This window comes from Fibroporia radiculosa, assembly GCF_000313525.1.
Source record: "Fibroporia radiculosa TFFH 294 genomic supercontigs, scaffold400, whole genome shotgun sequence".
Classification (NCBI taxonomy): Eukaryota; Fungi; Basidiomycota; class Agaricomycetes; order Polyporales; family Fibroporiaceae; genus Fibroporia; species Fibroporia radiculosa.
In genome coordinates, this window is record NW_012133202.1 from 29,290 (window position 1) to 45,551 (window position 16,262).

Consider the following 16,262-nt stretch of genomic DNA (forward strand, 5'->3'; position numbering starts at 1 on the left):
AAAGAATGGATGCGGACTAATCAGAGATGCAGTCGCCATTTTGACGTCTTCACTGCCTGTGGCTGCTGGCAACAATGATCAAGCCCTCATAAGAGACCTCATGACGGACAGCCGAGATCTCGAAGGGCGTTCGTTGACCACTTCCCTGACAACTCTACTGGCTTCTATTCCTGATCCTCCATTATATGGTCCCTTCCAAATCATGACTACTGACTGCCAACATCGGCCCTCGGGGCGGCCGTGCGCCGGGAGTTGTCCGTCAGTTGTATAAAGGTGCCCATCTCCAGCCCATCTTCCGCGAAGCCGTCCTCATTGTCATCACCACCCGCCCTCATTCATGGTTGCTCCCTCCCCCATATCACTTTCTGCTTCCCAACGGTCGGCATCGTCGTTCTCAACCCAGCGTTCCAGCCCTATGGATCTTCAAAGCAGCTTCAATGGTACTATGCTCACTTCACTTACGTCGTCAATGGTAGACGACGCGCGCGATGACGATATCATTCCTCCGGGCCCAAACCCTAGAACACTTATCCTGTGCTTCGACGGGACGGGAGACCAATTCGATACTGATGTGTGTAGTCCATGCAGAGAAGCCACACGTAGTAGATGGTTTATGACCTCTTGCAGAACTCCAACGTCATCCTTCTCAACTCGCTCCTTATGAAGGATCGGCCAACTGAGCAACTAGTCTATTACCAGGTACGTGCGCACGCACGCACGCTCGCAAGACTTCAGCGGTGGCTAACAATTATGATAATATGACGCATAGGCTGGGATTGGCACTTACACTATACCCGAGATTGCAACGCCCATGTGGGCAAACTTCTCGGAGACTATGGACATGATGATCGCATGGAACCTGGATGCACATGTAATGGGTACGTTTTCGTATGTATGCCACTACGCGTCGTTTCTGATCACACCAACTCTAGGCGGATATGAGTTCTTAATGAATAATTGTATGTTCTACAATCGATCTATCCAATACGATCGGTTAATGGCGGATGTCCTGTCTCAGATCAAGCTGGCGACAAGATATGCTTATTCGGCTTCTCTCGAGGCGCATACACTGCGCGCGCAGTTGCCGGAATGGTTCACAAAGTATGCCGTGTATGTCATCTTTGATTTGATCCCGTACTCACGCCAGCGACGACAGGTAGGGTTACTCCCGAGGTCCAATCACCAGCAAGTCCCTTTTGCGTACCACATGTTTTCCCGTACGGATGAGCTTGGCTGGAAACAATCGACTGCATTCAAGAAGACATTTTCTATGGATGTCGATATCGACTTTATTGGAGTTTGGTGAGTCGGCTGATACAATTACCACCTAGTCTATTGTGAGTCTGCGTCAGCTAATCCATCTCCTCCATCCAGGGACACTGTTTGCTCTGTTGGTTTAATTCCTAAGAGGCTTCCTTTCACTATGTCAAATGACTCTATACGTGTTTTCCGACATGCGCTCTCGCTTGACGAACATCGTGCAAAGTTTAAGGCCAACCACTACAACTACCCCAGTGAAGACGAAGCCAAGCTGGGTATTCAGCCGGGTGACATGCCCAAATCGGGGGCTCGTAAACGAACCAAGAAGAAAGGTTTAACGGAGCTTGAGGAAGAGTTCTCTCAACAGGACGGGCACCATGGGCACACTGATGTGCTCGAGGTGTGGTTTGCTGGGTGCCATTGCGGTGAATACTCCCTCCCTTACTCCAAGGTGTTGCATCACTGATGTATACCATCCAGACGTTGGAGGTGGCTCTGTGTCGAACGAGGACACGCAGAATCTCGCGCGAATTCCTTTGCGCTGGATGATTCGCCAATGTTTCCTCACAAAAACCGGCATCCGATTCCACTCCGACCTTTTGCATACGGTTGGCCTCGATCCTGCCTCGCTCTTTCCCTACGTAAAGCAACGTCCGCCGGCAATCTACTCCTTGCCGAGTCATCCCCGAGAAGCTACCGCGGCGACACTCGTAGATGCCTCTTTACCTGGAAACGAGGAAGAAGAGGACTACAAAGATGCTCTGCGTCCCATTTATGATCAGCTCACTCTTGCGCGCTATTGGTGGCTATTGGAGATCGTCCCACTAGAGCATCGGCGACAAAGTAAGGATCATAAATGGACGAACAAGATATAGTGCGTACACGATATGTTTTATTGGTTTGAAGGAAAGTTTACACGTCATGTCTAGCGTCAACCTAGGTGGAGGTCGAGAAATACCTGAACACCAACCCTTCTATGTGCATCGGAGCGTTAAAACTAGGTTAGAGGCGCACGACCTCGAAGGGGGACCGTACAAACCCAAATGCGCAAATTTCGACCGCATGCAGCCGATCTGGGTGGATTGAGTGAACTAGTTGTATTGACTTCTTGAGTGTAGGTGTAGTCTTGGAACGGGTTATGCCGACCGCTGTCCGCGTGTACGATACTGGCTTCATAGCATCTAATTACACTTTGCGCCTTCTAGTCTTTTCGCTTCCGCTTGCCCATGGGAAGAGATAACCGAGAAGCACTAGACGCGTATGATAAGGACGTCCTACTCCGAGCTCGCCGTGAGGGGGAGTTGCTGGGCTCGACCTGGTCTGAGAGTGGCAAATGATTCAGGACTAGTCTAGATCCGACCAGACTGTTGACGAGCTGTAGCCTGTGGGCTCTCCCAATAGCCCTCTAGAACGTTTCGGAGCTGTGGTGAGATCGAATGATTGCATTCACTCGGAGTCGCCCGCTGTGGCCGGGGTATCGGAAAGTTAGCTCGTCGCTTCAAGGAGAATTTTAGGCGCTTCTGAAAGTTGCAAATACACACTGCGGCAGGCGTCCAGGTTGACTGGAACGGCAGCTTGCTAAGGGCGCTCAGATATCCACCGCTTTAATCTCCAAATCGTTCCACTTCAGCACTCTAGATTCGGCTTTCATGGCTATGTTTTCAGCAACGATGACCCGACGCGCATGGCAGGTTACGTATACTGATCCGTGAGTGCAGAGCTCTTGGGCCGTATTGGTCATGAGGCCTCCCAACTCTCGGGCTTGTATCCGGAGAATCTTGCCAAAGACTGGGTACGGTGGGAGAATGGGGTGTCATACTCGAGGACAGTAAGAAAACCCGTGGATGACCAGCTTGAGGTAAGCAATCTCTGCAAGTTTTACCTCAAAGTTTAACTTGATAACTGGCACTCGCGCCCGTGTACAGCAGCATCGCGAATCGCCGCTATAATACTGCGCGTTGGGCATCACTGATGCTATTCGCTAGCGTGACGAATATACGGGAGGTGTCAGGAAGAGTTCAGCGCAAGTGCCACTAACGCGGCTGGATCACTGCATACCGCATGTCCTGATCCGATTTGATTACTTGGCTGCCGGAGAAACCTTGTCGAGTGTGATAGGCATCGCCAGAGGAATCCCCATCCGAAGATTAAGCTTACTTAGGGTATGTGACGGTAGAGTGTTGTTCCCCGCATGCTGCCTTTGACTGATTTACTTGATCATAATATGCACACTAACGCAGTGCGCAGTGCTGGAGAGACTTTCATATTTCAGCTGAGGCTGTCGAATCCGAACCTCTTGACTCCAGCAACCATCGCTCATGTACATTGGTCCCAGCCCCGTGGAGTTCTATGTTCTCCGGTAAGCTAAGCAGATCATCTGTTTACGAATCAAACGAAAGTGGTACGACCTTGAAGGTATCCTTTCCCTCCGAGATCGCACATTGCGTCGTAGTAACCGCGTTCTCATTTTCATAGCATACAGTGCCTTCAGCAGCGTCGCTTTCAGTCTGTATTATTGGACAATGTTCATACCGGCCCGCGGCCAGTAGCAGAATTGTACATATCGATATATTGATGTCGATGGTAGTGTAAGAAGAGTACGGTTGTAGCAAATATTCTTCAAGTGTGCGGCGCTTGCCGGACGTTAGTCGGTATGAAGGAAGAACAGTACTAGGTGTGTCATGTATCATGGTCATGTCCGGAGAACATTACCGGGTCTGCGGCACAGTGCCTTGGGATGCCTACAGTCGTCGTGCTTCAGACTTGGAGCGTCCTCCCTATGTCCGCGTGTGAGCCTGAGACCTGTTGTCTTTGTGATGGCACTTGGGCTCAGCCCAGAGTGTGAATATAAGCCTCCTATGTCTTTCACGAATTCTGCATCCTGCTGCCCTCCGACGAAGCGTCCGGACTGCCACGATGAACTTGTTCATCAGCTGTCTTCTGTTCGCCTTGTTGATGACTTGGTATTATGTTCGCAGACAACTCGACCCTGTGCGTCTTCCGAATCCTCGTTGCACTTTCCGCTGATTCGACTTTCGTCTGCATAGTTGAATTCTATTCCAGTAGTGGGCCCTTCATGGCCAATCATATCGTATCTTGGGGCATTTAAGTTCGCCCGCCATGCGAGGGCGATGCTGCAGGAAGGATATAGCAAGGTATTTGTTCTAACTGAGCATCGCGTCATGTAGGTCTACGCGACTTACATGGACATCTAGTACAAGGGTTCTGCATTCAGGATCGCTATGTTGGACCGATGGATTGTTATCGTCTGTGGTGCTGAAATGAACGAGGAGTTGCGTAAGTTTCCAGACGATCAGATGTCTTTCATCAATGCCGCCGAGGAAGTAAGAACTGTGCACATGCTTCGCTGCATACTAATCATCATATCCCGATTAGCTTGTTCAAACGAAATACACAATCGCCGAAGACGTGATTGCGCACCCAATTCATATCAATGTCATTCGGGGACCCCTCACACGCAATTTAGTATCGATATTACCTGCCGTTATCGACGAAATTGACGCGGCTTGCCGGGAATTGATTCCAACCGAAGGAGATGGTCAGTTCACGATTCTATTTTACCGGCAGTTTCAATGTAAATTGACTCGCCATTCAGAATGGGTAACAATACCTGCAGTTCCTCTTATGACCGGCGTCGTGTGTCGGGCCAGTAACCGTGTATTCGTTGGTCTACCGATGTGTATGTGTTTATTGTCCATATTACACAAAACTTGCATTATTGACGACGTATGACGTATTTCTATGTCTAGGTAGAAACCGCGAGCTGCTGGATATTGCTATCAATTTCACACAAGATGTTGCCAAAGGGCGTCGCTTATTGAGTTTCATCCCCGTAATGCTGAAACCGTGGGTACTGTCCACTTCGTCTCAACCTTATTTTCATCGGGTCTCGTAGATTTGTAGGGCCGATGTTACCGTGGTCACGACGAGCACTTAGAAAGTTTTCTGCTATCATGAAACCAGTTGTCGAAGACCGCATGCGGCAATTAGAGATTCACGGGAAAGAATGGGCGGGAAAACCGGTATGCACGCGTCAGCTCTACGAATTTGCTTCGAGGTGGTTTGCTAATGTGACACCAGAGCGACTTAGTGACATGGCTTGCAGAAGAGGCTCATCGTGTGGGGAAATCAGTTGATCTCGTCGTGCAAGCCCTGTTAGCGTCCAATTTCGTGGCAAACCATACCTCCACTATTGTATGTATCTATCATATCAACAGACTTACGACATCGCTAATCACTTGGTCGAAAATCAGAGCGTCACACATGCCCTGTACCATCTGGCTGCAGCCGCAGAACATATTCAGCCTCTTAGAGATGAAATCGAGACTGCTATAGCCGCGGAGGGATGGACGAAAGAGGCCATCGGCAAAATGTGGAAACTGGACAGCTTCATGAGGGAATCCCAGCGATTGAACGGAATCAGTGGCAGTGCGTATTGCACTCTACCTCATCTGGACGTGGACTTAACCCGGAGGGAATTAATTTGACAGTCTCGGTGATCCGACTAGCGCTAAAAGATGTCACGCTTTCTGACGGAACTGTCATTCCGGCTGGAACGCTCTGTGGGGCGACAGCCGAGGGGACACATCACGACGAGGAGAACTACAAACAGCCACATACATTCAATCCTTTCCGATTTTCCGAGAAACGGTCTGATGAAGGTGAAGGGATAAAACACCAATATGTCAACACGTCCCCAGAATATATCTCCTTCGGCCACGGCAAACATGCCTGGTGAGTATTGCATATCTGATCTCCTCTCTGGATTTCCTGATCATAGTTTTCAACACCCAGTCCGGGTCGCTTCTTTGCTGCGAGCGAACTGAAAGCCGTGATCGCGTATTTGGTTGTGAACTACGATGTCATGTTCCCGGGAGGGGGAGGGCGGCCGACAAACCAGTGGTTTGCTTCTTCAGTCATACCCGATCCAACTGCGAAGATTATGTTCCGCAGACGACGACGGAATGACCAATAGATAGCTGGATTTATGTACAGATGCGTGAGCTTAGGGAGTCGGGTTAAACCCACTCAGAATATACATGCACCATGTAGGGATAGATGGAGTACTGTGTTTTTCATTTTGCGCCACAGTTACGGCGTGATTATGATCATCACTCATTGTTCCAAATGTCCAAGTTGAAATAACTGATCGTGATGAACGACCGGCTCTGCTCAAGTGGGAGTAGAGTGTATTCGGGTCATGGAAACAGCCAATCAGAAGCTGCGATAAGCTTTGAATCTGATTGGCTGGCTTACTTGACCTGCAGTGTTCACACTCTTAACTGTTAAGTACTTTGGTCTCCAGAGGTACGGATCTGCGCTGAGTGGCCCATCACGGAAACCAGAAACTGAGCGCTGGTTGTGATGCTCAAATTGAAGCTTCATCCCACCCCACTGCCATGGCCAGAGCCCACTGAACAGTGATAGCAGAGTATTTAAATGTTGAGTAACTGGGATGTAACCCCTTCATTACGCAGTCTGAATCAGGATGTGATCTTGGTATCGCCAGTCCAGTGTCTCATAAAGATCTGACGGGGCATGAGCGCTGCGCAGTGGGGTGTAACAACAATGGACCCTGGTACAACGTGGTTGGAAGCTCTCGCCGCAGGCACAACAGTCACATTATTATCGCCCGTCTCGCATGTTCGAGTTACCAGGGAAATCAAGGTGCCTGGCTTCCCCCGAGCTCCACTTTTACACTATCGCCACTGACGCCTTATTGCTTCTATCTCGTCAAGTAAGCTGGGAGGGCCATCCGGTCTGCTGCTAATTGAACAGAAGTGGTACGACTTCCGCGGTAGCTGTATTTTCCATATCTTATCCTATTTTCATTTCATAGGATGCGGTGCTGTCAGCTACTGCCTGCTGTAGTCCATGCGCTTTCCTGGGACCCAGTTTGTAGCTAGGAGCACGAATGAACACCCAAGTCAATCCTTGTGTGCACCGCTCGGAACGGAAATGAATCTTCTCCCACTCGCCGGTCGTTAGCTGGTATGAAGCGGAGGACCTTGCATGTCATGCCTCGTCATAAACTGGGGAATGTCATTGACATACGGTAAAGCGTCTTTGTAGCTCCACAGTCGCATTGTAAGCATCCTCTCTACATCCGCGTGGGATCCCGAGACCTGTTGGATACGTGATTCCAAATAACCTCACGGCAACAGTACCCAGTATAGGATATGCATAAAAGCCTCTCTTGTTGTTCGCGAGCTCAGGACTTGACTCCCTGCGAAAGATCTAAGTCTCTCAAGATGAACGTAATGATTAGCTGTATTCTATTTGCCTTGCTAGTCTCTTGGTTCTACGTTCGTAGAAGACTCAATCCCGTACGCGCTTTGATACTTTGCCGTGTCTCATTGACTGACCTCCCTGCATAGCTATATTCTATCCCCGCAGTTGGACCCTCCTGGCCACTCATATCCTATCTGGGAGCATTCAGATTCGCCCGTCATGCTAGGGAAATGCTGCAAGAAGGGTACGATAAGGCATGCGCTCTTTAATTTCGTCTATGCTGTTACTTACATATGGGCTCAGTACAAAGGTTCTGTGTTTAGGATCTCCATGCTGGATCGCTGGGTTGTTATTGTCTGCGGTGCCGCAATGAATGAAGAATTGCGGAAGCTACCAGACGATCAGATGTCCTTCCTCGGAGCCGCGGAAGAAGTAAGAACCACATATCTGCTTCGCGGCGTTCGACTGATCATACAATGTCGAACAGCTGGTTCAAACCAAGTATACAATTGCGGAAGATGTGATTTCAGATCCGATTCATATAAACGTCATCCGAGGACCTCTTACTCGCAATCTGGCAACGGTACTGCCTGCTGTCGTCGATGAAATCGATGTTTCTTTCCGGGAACTGATTCCAACTCATGGAAATGGTCAGCTTTCATATATATGATGTCGTCACTGTGATAGCGTACTGACAAGATGCTTAGAATGGGTGACCATTCCTGCAGTTCCTCTCATGGCCCGAGTTGTGTGTCGTGCCAGTAACCGGATATTCGTTGGCATGCCAATGTGTACGGTTCATATTGTTCCACATTCGAATATTTACAAATGGCGTGTGTATATGTACAGGCAGAAACAGCGAATTGCTGGACATCGCTATCAACTTCACGCGAGATGTCGCCAAAGGACGATTCATACTCAGCTTTGTCCCTATTATGCTGAAGCCGTAAGTTTCATTCAAGTCAATTTCGCGTCCGCTTTCTTACGAATCATGCAGGCTTGTGGGGCCACTGTTACCATGGTCACGAAGAGCCCTGAAACAATTTTCCGTGATCATGAAGCCGGTCGTAGAAGACCGCATGCGGGAGATAGAAGAACACGAGAAAGAGTGGGCAGAAAGGCCGGTATGTACATTCTATATTGGCTGGGTACTGAACATGTTGAATGTTCTAACGATATATCAGAATGATTTGGTGACATGGCTTGTGGAAGAGGCCAACCGTGTGGGTAAATCGACCAACTTGATCGTGCAAGCTCTGCTAGCATCCAATTTCGTGGCGAACCATACCTCCACTATCGTATGTGCACATTTTCAGCAGTGAATTGTTGGTATTGATCCTGAAGTTGAACTCAGAGTGTTACACATGCCTTATATCATCTAGCTGCAGCCCCGGAATATATTCAAGCACTTCGGGAGGAGATTGATGCTGCTTTGAAGACGGAAGGATGGACCAAGGCCGGGATAGGCAAGATGTGGAAACTCGACAGCTTCATGAGAGAATCCCAGCGACTGAATGGGATCAGTGGCAGTGCGTCTCGGACTTCAATACGTTGACATGGGTCTAATCTTGGAGGACGTTGACATTGCAGTCTCGGTGATTCGATTAGCGCTGAAAGACGTCACGCTCTCGGATGGAACTCTCATCCCGGCTGGAACGCTCTGCGGGGCAGCAGCTGAAGGCACACATCACGATGAGGAGAATTACAGCCAGCCGCATCTCTTCGATCCTTTCCGATTCTCGGATAAGCGATTTGATGAAGGTGAATGGATGAAGCACCAGTATGTTAACACATCCTCAGAATACATATCCTTTGGCCACGGCAAGCATGCATGGTATGTGCTACGTTTCCAAGCATTTACTCAACTTTGTGGTTGACTGTGCGTGTTTTCAACCCGCAGTCCAGGTCGCTTTTTTGCCGCGAACGAACTTAAGGCCGTGATTGCATACCTGATTGTGAACTACGATGTCATGTTCCCAGGCGGAGGAGAACGGCCGGGAAATGTGTGGTTCGGTTCCTCGGTCATACCAGATCAGACGGCGCAGATCATGTTCCGTAAACGACAGCGCATCGAGTAATTAACGATTTGTAGATTAGTGAAGTTAGCCACTGGGGTCGTATCATTGTACCAAGTGAGGATTCGACAATATGGATAATAAAGGTCTTCGTACACTCCCTTTACGGCGTTACGGCATGATCATGACCGCATTGTACACGGCCACATTATGCTGAATGCCACTTATTTCATACCAGATCACCGTGAGTGTCCGGTCTAAAATTACCAGTGGCTTTGCAATGCATTAAGAGTCCAAGCCTCATGGAAGAGCGACAGGTGTTCTTAGCCTACAATATAGCGGTAGCACTTTCCCGTCTCGGGGCCGACAGAGATCGCCCCTCTGGGTGGCACACTAGTGAAACTTGCAGAAAGCGCTGCATTCGACATCAGTAGGACGGCCGGAGTAGTACATCAGAGTGATCGCGAGGAGCTGGCATCGTGATGAAAACACAACGATACGCGGATAGGTATGTGCAGGCGTCATACATGAGCTGATATACGTCCCAAATCGAGTTATTATAAAAGCGCATAGTCAGAAACCACCCAAACAGCCCTCATCTAGTCTTGGCGAAAACGAAACAAAAACTTTCACGTCGTCGTTCCTCTTTAAACCCGGACGACCATTCTTCCCGTCGGTATGCGCAGGAAGGACGGAAGAACGGAATTGCGCAGGAGAACATTCGTCCGTCCGGATTGAGGAAGGCGCGTGTGAATCAGAAGGGTAAATGAAGAGAGGTGGGATGGGAGTTGTGATCAGCGCGGACAGTTTTGGATCCGGTGGAGTCGTCACCAGGTCATCAGTCTCATCCGAGGGAGATAAGTCTGGGACCAGTGACGGAAGGGAGGGAACGTCGAACGATGTGGTGGGAGCGTCAAGGGGTTCCGGGGTGCAGGCTTCGTACGCTCGAGGGTGAAAGTAGCTACCCTTTACATCCTCCTCCTCTTCCTCGGTGTCACTGCCGTAATCGCGGGCGCGAGTACGTGATCGGCCTCTTCTCCCATCGTCGGCGTCCGCAGGAGGAGAGTATACTCGCTCATCTCTTCGTTTGAGCAGCAAGCGCTCGTTTGGGGAGACAAGAATGGGCGCACGATCGTAGGTGTGAGGAGAGTGCGTGAAGCGCATTGAATGCATCCACGGAGTGGGAGGAAAGTGGACATGAGGAGAAAGAATGTAGTCGCACGTCGTGAACGGGAGATCGTTAGCTAATGGCGGCGGAGACGAGTCCCGCTTGAGGATCGGACGAGGACGAGTTCGGAGTGTCATCGTAATGGTCGAGAAAGTAGGCGCGACGCTATGAATGATGATAGCGAATGGTACTCTTGAAGACGTCAAGGGATGACAGGGCGAGCGGTAGGCAGCAGTCCGAACGACGCTGAGGGCGCCTCCCAAAGCGATGCTCTTATATGCCGGACGGGATAAGGCATGACCCCACAGCGGATCGTGGAGTGTGAGCACAGCAGACTACAAGTAGTTAGCGCGCACAAGCTTCCGATCAATTTAGTACCTTCAGCACCCAGTGGCACACAAAGTCATGTATTGTTCCACCTATTCCGGGAGTAGATCCGACTCCTAAACATCAAAGACCAGAGAGCGCTGCTAATCTGGTACCCAGTGGAGGCAGAAGACGCGCAGAAAAAATGGGCACGGCACCTGAACACTCGTTGGCAGCGGACACACATAAGCGAGCAGTGGAGTGCGCGAAGGGGAGTTGACGGAAGACAAGTCCCAGCGGGAGATTTCAATGTCGATAGCTCATACGCAGACCGGTCCGATCATGATCTCACAAGACGTTATGTCTTGCGGGGCGTTCCGACACGGCTACACATCTCCATGGACGGAAGCATTCACAGGTGGGGCGCAGATTTCAATGTTCCAGTGCCGAATTTAGTAAGTGCTATCGTTACATCAACCGTCTTGCGCACGCATGGGGTGTTAGAACTACCGAACATGTTGCGTACTCTCATCGATGAATACAATGCGCTAGATATGACAGGGTAAGATGTAAGATACTATCCATGGAATGAAAGATATGAAGGAAAACACGACATCACAGTGGAGTATGGATCCATTCTAATGCCTTCCGCATCGCGATCAGCTCTGCCATGGGTTCAGGTCAAAGGGACTTGTTGATTTCTTGCCCCCCTCACTGCTGACAGTGCGTCCGCGGAGATTCCACGGGTCCCTCTCTATGCTGAACGGCGAGGGCGAATAGGTTATCGAACCATCAGCTCCACCAAACGAAAGTGATGCCTCGGGGGTAGCAGACAGGAAATTATTCTGCGATGTTGAGGAAAGCCCATAAGAGTCAAATGCAGCTGAACCAAATGATGATTTCAGATTTGAACCGAAACTCAACGTCTCTTGCGACGCGGTGGGTTCTTGCGCGACGGAATGAGCATGAGTATTGAACGCATTCGCAATCGGGGTCGACATCGATGGCCCGCCAGGCCAGGCAGAACCAATGGCAGAGCCAAAGGACCTCGTAGAAGCAAGTCCCCTTGAGCTATGATGTAGCCCTCCCTCATCGGACACCAAGTCGTCTTCAGAGGTATCATTCATCGAGCGAGACCTTGGAATGGTGTCTCGAGGCACGAAAGAACTCGGCCCAGCCTCTGGTGCTTCCCGCTCCTCTCGTCTAGTGTCTAATGAAGACCGCATAGTCGGTGTCGACTCTGGTGAGTCTGGGGAAGGCAGTGGTACAGATCCTGAACGCTGAGTTGGTGGATGCAAATCTTGTACGGGGATGTGAGTGGGTGTGGGTATATGTAGATCGATCTTAGTGTCGGATGTGTTAATGACGTCCTTAATCGCGGCGAAATCGAAACCTGCATGGACAGGAATACTAGAGCTTGTTACATCGCCTTCAGAAACGTCGTCAGTGGGTGTTAATGTAGTTTCAGAACCCAGCGTGGGGACAGGCCGAGGTGGTGGTGCACTCGGTGAAGCCTCGCGAGGCGGTAAACCTTCATCCACCACACTCGACCGTACTGATGACGAACTCTTGTGCAATAAGATCGAAGGCGATGAAGGTGGACGCGAGACACGAGTTTCAGACACTGTCTTCTTCTTTCTTCTGGAGAACCAACTTTTCTTCTTTCCATCTTCCTCACCTTCTCTTACTACGATTCGATCCTCCGTGAAATCAGGCTCCTACAGAAAAGTGTGAGATACAATCTCACCATCGGGATAGACTCTCAACGATACATACAACAGGCTCGTCGAAATAGTCTGCTGAGACCGGGAAACCAAGTTGGTCCAGGATCAGAGGCAGAAACGTGCGATAGCTCATATGCCCAGCTATCTTGTCTGTAACGTCAACATTCTCTAACCCAGGCACGTTCTGGATGGGACGCAGCCCTGCTACGGTGTTAAGGCCGCCACCCGTTGCACGGAATAGATAATTGAGCACCCAGTCATTCCTTGCATACGCGTTGACAAAACGGCCCGAGATGACGGAGCGAACTTCAAGCCATGTGCGGAGTGGAGCAGTGAGCGTCGCACCCATGAGAAATACATCCTGCACAACTCCGAAAGCTTTGTGTTTCGCTAGCTCAATAAGAGCATAAAATATCACCCGTGCTCCCAGAGAGAAGCCAATGAGGGTTATGGGACGTACACCAAGATGCCGGTTTAAGAGGACATCTGCTAGCACAAGACCCGCTGATTTAGCACGATCCAATGCATTAGACCAAGGGTTGTCTATCAAATAGCCCAACTTGGTCAATACTGCGTGAGGGTGAATACCGTGTCAGAGACTGCTCGTCATTTCTCAAGAATACACACAACTGACTGATCGGCCATTGCAGAGCACTCATCAGTGCCGTCATGACTGTGGCCTGTAGGGCAGTCTGAGCCAATTGTGTAAGCACCTCGCCAGTTAGAATCTTGAGGGCGCTTCCAGTTTCGCGAATCATTTCCGGCTCCCAGAGGACACTGAACACATCCCCCACTACGGGATCAAGGACACTGAATGGAAGACGAACATCGTCCTGCGGACCTGTTATAAAGCTGTCAAGTTTGTCAACCAGGAGGTAAATCAGAATAAGAAAGATTAGAAAGAATTACCCAGGTACGGTGAGTATGCAATTCACTCGCTTGTTGTTGTGAAGAGGCAGTATGTCAAACGTTCGCACATAACGTGTCCTCTTTGCCATACCATGAACGGCCACGCCCGAGCCAGTCAGGATACCACCGGTGGTTATGACGGCAGTCCCAGCAGTTCCGACCAAAAACCCAGTTGTCCCAGATATACCGATAGTAGCAAGGGCGCCTCCTAGGCCAAGACCAATCACCGGTGCAAGAAGTCCTGCCGAAAGTCCAATGACTAGACCACCACCTATACGAGTGTCAGGCTTGGGTCCAATAGCGTATATCGACGAATGCACAATATCGCACCTATAGTAGCGAGTCCAAGCATCATATATCGTCTCTTCCTTGTATTCTTTTGCACGCCCTTAATGACGTCCCCTTGCTCTAGCGTCTCAATGCTCTCCTCAATCTCGAGCGCCTCCGACACTCGCCGCTCGAACTTGACCACATCCAACCACCCGAGTCCTAGCTTGAGCGCAACATTCTCGAGTAGCACGCGAGAACGGGCATCATACACACTGTCCGCAATAAGCACAAGGAAAAGGTCGCAGAGGACAGTCCATCGGATATCAAGAGTAACGTTCTCGTCAGCGGCAGAGAGGTGTGTACTAACACCAGGAACGGACGAGGAGGTATCTGTGAGCACTCTAGCAGTAGTTTGTTGAGGCTTTGGTGCGCTCGTGGGTGTTGAATCGACGTTGGCGTTGGTAGGAATAGATGACTGAGGCAAAGATTCAGAAATATCTGCAGAATCTAATCCATCTATTTGCGCATCCTCCGAGATCTGTTTCTTGTCGGCTTGCTTCCGAGCCTCCGCTGGATCGTATTCGGGATTTGCAACTGTATGGGTTGTCATGAGAGCTGGCACGAGATCCTTCGCCTCGATGCCATGCACAGCAAGACTGTCTATCATCTTCTGCTCTGGCGGACTCGTTCAGCGTAAGATCAACCTAAGTCGAACGCACAGGAGAGTACTGGATCACCTTGAGTGCTCAACTCCATATGATAATACAACCGACCCATGATCTTTAAAATCCACAGTTCCATGTCGTCAATCGCCTTCTTCACCTCCTTCCGGTTTAATGCCTTCAGCTTGCCTGACATCTCGCGACTGGTCAGTGCACATAAACCAACGTACGCTACCCGCTGCGCTTCTGTCAGAAGATCCTTGGTGGCTTGCATCTGGCTGAGAGGAGTCATAGCCTTGTCTTCATCAAAAAGATACCTCGTGCGTAGGTGTACTTCGTCAGATTCATCCTCCTCGTTCACTCGTAGACGCGTGTATTCGCTTTCGTTCTGATCGACCTTGGAACGCCATTCGCTGCCCTCGTAGTCAACATCCAGAAGGTTTCCGGTCGCATTTCCTCCCACCCCAGAGGCATCCTTCTTAGCAGATGCCACATAGTGATACTTCTTTTGATCTTCCTCGTCTAAACCATTGGCGAATTCATCCCCCTCTCGGATTACGGGCATGTCTTGCCAGCCATCATCGTTCTCATCGAAGATGTCCGCTTCAATGGGCGCAATAGGAGGTGGTGCCAGGACCGGCATCTGAAGTATTCAGGACGTGAAGAGTAGAGCGACACCGGAAGATTCAGTCGCCAGTCTGAGCAGGTAAACGAGGCAGCAATATGGCGGGGTGCAACGGAGGGACAAGGCATCAGTTGAATGCTCCGAGCCAGCGGCTACGCCGAGATCGGTATCACACGCTCGACCATTGCTTGACCACTGCTGCATGCTCGCTCGGACTGGTTATTCCGTCTAACATTCATCGTACGTACGCTCAACGCAAGGCTCAGCGGCCACAAATACTCCTCTAGTTTACAGGGATAAATGTACATGTCTCCGTAGACTATGTACTCTTAATCTGAACCCTCGCCACCTCTCTCTCTTGCACTTTCCTCCGCGTCTCTTCTTGCTTCCAAGCCGCTTTGACCTTCCTCTGGCGTTTTCGCCGCCCATTGCCTCTCTTTGCACCTTCGACTACAATCGCCGCGGCCAGTCGCTGTTTCCGACGTACAACTTCCTCGGCTCGCTGCTTCTCTCGCTTCTTGTCGCGCTTTCGAAGAGCACCCATGGAAGATTTTAGAAGAGTACCATATGTTGAGTGGAACTTGTCGAGCTGGCCGGACTCAACCTACGAGGGACATGAATAATCATTATCAACAGACTAAATCCATACATTGATAGTAGACATCTATCAGGAGTTTAAGACTTACACGCGTGGAGAAGTTCACGTCTTTGCCATTAGTTACTCGCACTAGACATAGGTACTCTTTTATTTCGTCGTCGGCGGACGAATGCATGTGAGAGTCTTCGCCATCATGTATAACTAGAAGTACAGTGACATATCGATGAGTGGGTTAAAATCTTCCGAGCATGTATCACGCACGTCGTTTATGAGTGAGCCATATCGATCCTGAATCCCGAGTTGATTCAAACAGCGTGGTCAGTTGTCTAAAAAACTGTGCATGCACTTTGAGATTAGCACGTTTAATTATTTTAGAGCTGAAAACGTACAGTGTCGTGGTCTACCAGCTGCATTGAAGCTGGTAGATGAATGGCAAAGATTTATCCCAGTTTTCCGGGAGTCCTGGCCGTTAC

At 50.0% G+C, this 16,262-nt stretch overlaps 4 protein-coding genes across 4 annotated transcripts; 3 read left to right on the forward strand and 1 right to left on the reverse strand.

Annotated features, from left to right (window-relative positions):
• Positions 1-337: 337 nt before the first annotated feature.
• FIBRA_00909 (uncharacterized protein) lies at positions 338-2,346 on the forward strand (the record flags this gene model as incomplete). The annotated part of the gene is made up of 9 exons (XM_012322795.1): positions 338-571; positions 628-699; positions 770-878; positions 933-959; positions 1,019-1,101; positions 1,157-1,302; positions 1,375-1,685; positions 1,741-2,134; positions 2,190-2,346. The coding sequence occupies 9 exons, from the start codon at positions 338-340 to the stop codon at positions 2,344-2,346; spliced, it is 1,533 nt and encodes a 510-aa protein (XP_012178185.1).
• Positions 2,347-4,176: 1,830 nt separating this feature from the next.
• Positions 4,177-6,256, forward strand: FIBRA_00910 (uncharacterized protein; the record flags this gene model as incomplete). The annotated part of the gene is made up of 11 exons (XM_012322796.1): positions 4,177-4,251; positions 4,308-4,415; positions 4,476-4,604; positions 4,657-4,819; positions 4,877-4,960; positions 5,031-5,127; positions 5,177-5,303; positions 5,362-5,475; positions 5,535-5,709; positions 5,772-6,015; positions 6,076-6,256. The coding sequence occupies 11 exons, from the start codon at positions 4,177-4,179 to the stop codon at positions 6,254-6,256; spliced, it is 1,497 nt and encodes a 498-aa protein (XP_012178186.1).
• A 1,586-nt stretch (positions 6,257-7,842) lies between these two features.
• On the forward strand, positions 7,843-9,590 carry FIBRA_00911 (uncharacterized protein; the record flags this gene model as incomplete). Its single annotated transcript, XM_012322797.1, has 9 exons — positions 7,843-7,944; positions 8,000-8,162; positions 8,220-8,303; positions 8,362-8,458; positions 8,510-8,636; positions 8,697-8,810; positions 8,867-9,041; positions 9,103-9,346; positions 9,413-9,590. The coding sequence occupies 9 exons, from the start codon at positions 7,843-7,845 to the stop codon at positions 9,588-9,590; spliced, it is 1,284 nt and encodes a 427-aa protein (XP_012178187.1).
• Positions 9,591-10,100: 510 nt separating this feature from the next.
• On the reverse strand, positions 10,101-16,202 carry FIBRA_00912 (uncharacterized protein; the record flags this gene model as incomplete). Its single annotated transcript, XM_012322798.1, has 11 exons — positions 10,101-11,030; positions 11,724-12,719; positions 12,778-13,295; positions 13,360-13,577; positions 13,635-13,905; positions 13,965-14,579; positions 14,642-15,209; positions 15,541-15,795; positions 15,878-15,990; positions 16,051-16,123; positions 16,179-16,202. 11 exons carry the CDS (start codon positions 16,200-16,202, stop codon positions 10,101-10,103), a joined length of 4,581 nt encoding a protein of 1,526 aa, XP_012178188.1.
• Positions 16,203-16,262: the final 60 nt, after the last annotated feature.